Below are 248 nucleotides of genomic sequence, written 5' to 3' on the forward strand. Positions count from 1 at the left end.
CCACCCCACCCCTCCCGAGCCGCGCTAGTCCGGCTCCTAACGTCCCCTTCCCGGGGGTTTTGTCACCGAATGCCATCTCCTCACAGTCAACACTGACACCACCGCCCAAGGCTGTCCACCTGGCCGGGGAGGGGTCCCATGGCCACGGGCCCAGTTATGAAAAGGGACCCAGGAAGCCTCCCGCGGGGAGCTCGGCTCCGCAGGCAGTGCTGCCGCCGGGAGCAGGGGCGGGCGCAGTCCCGGGCCCC

The 248-nt window shown here is 70.6% G+C and overlaps 1 protein-coding gene across 1 annotated transcript in view; it reads right to left on the reverse strand.

The window, feature by feature from the left end:
• Nucleotides 1-86: 86 nt before the first annotated feature.
• Nucleotides 87-248, reverse strand: part of ADRB2 (adrenoceptor beta 2, surface) — a 1678-nt gene continuing 1516 nt past the window's right edge. Inside the window, exon 2 of the mRNA XM_010193481.1 lies at nt 87-237. Coding sequence (XP_010191783.1) covers nt 87-237 — 151 coding nt within the window. The remainder of the gene's footprint in view (nt 238-248) is intronic.

Source organism: Mesitornis unicolor, unplaced genomic scaffold (assembly GCF_000695765.1).
Source record: "Mesitornis unicolor isolate BGI_N332 unplaced genomic scaffold, ASM69576v1 scaffold15381, whole genome shotgun sequence".
Classification (NCBI taxonomy): domain Eukaryota; kingdom Metazoa; phylum Chordata; class Aves; order Mesitornithiformes; family Mesitornithidae; genus Mesitornis; species Mesitornis unicolor.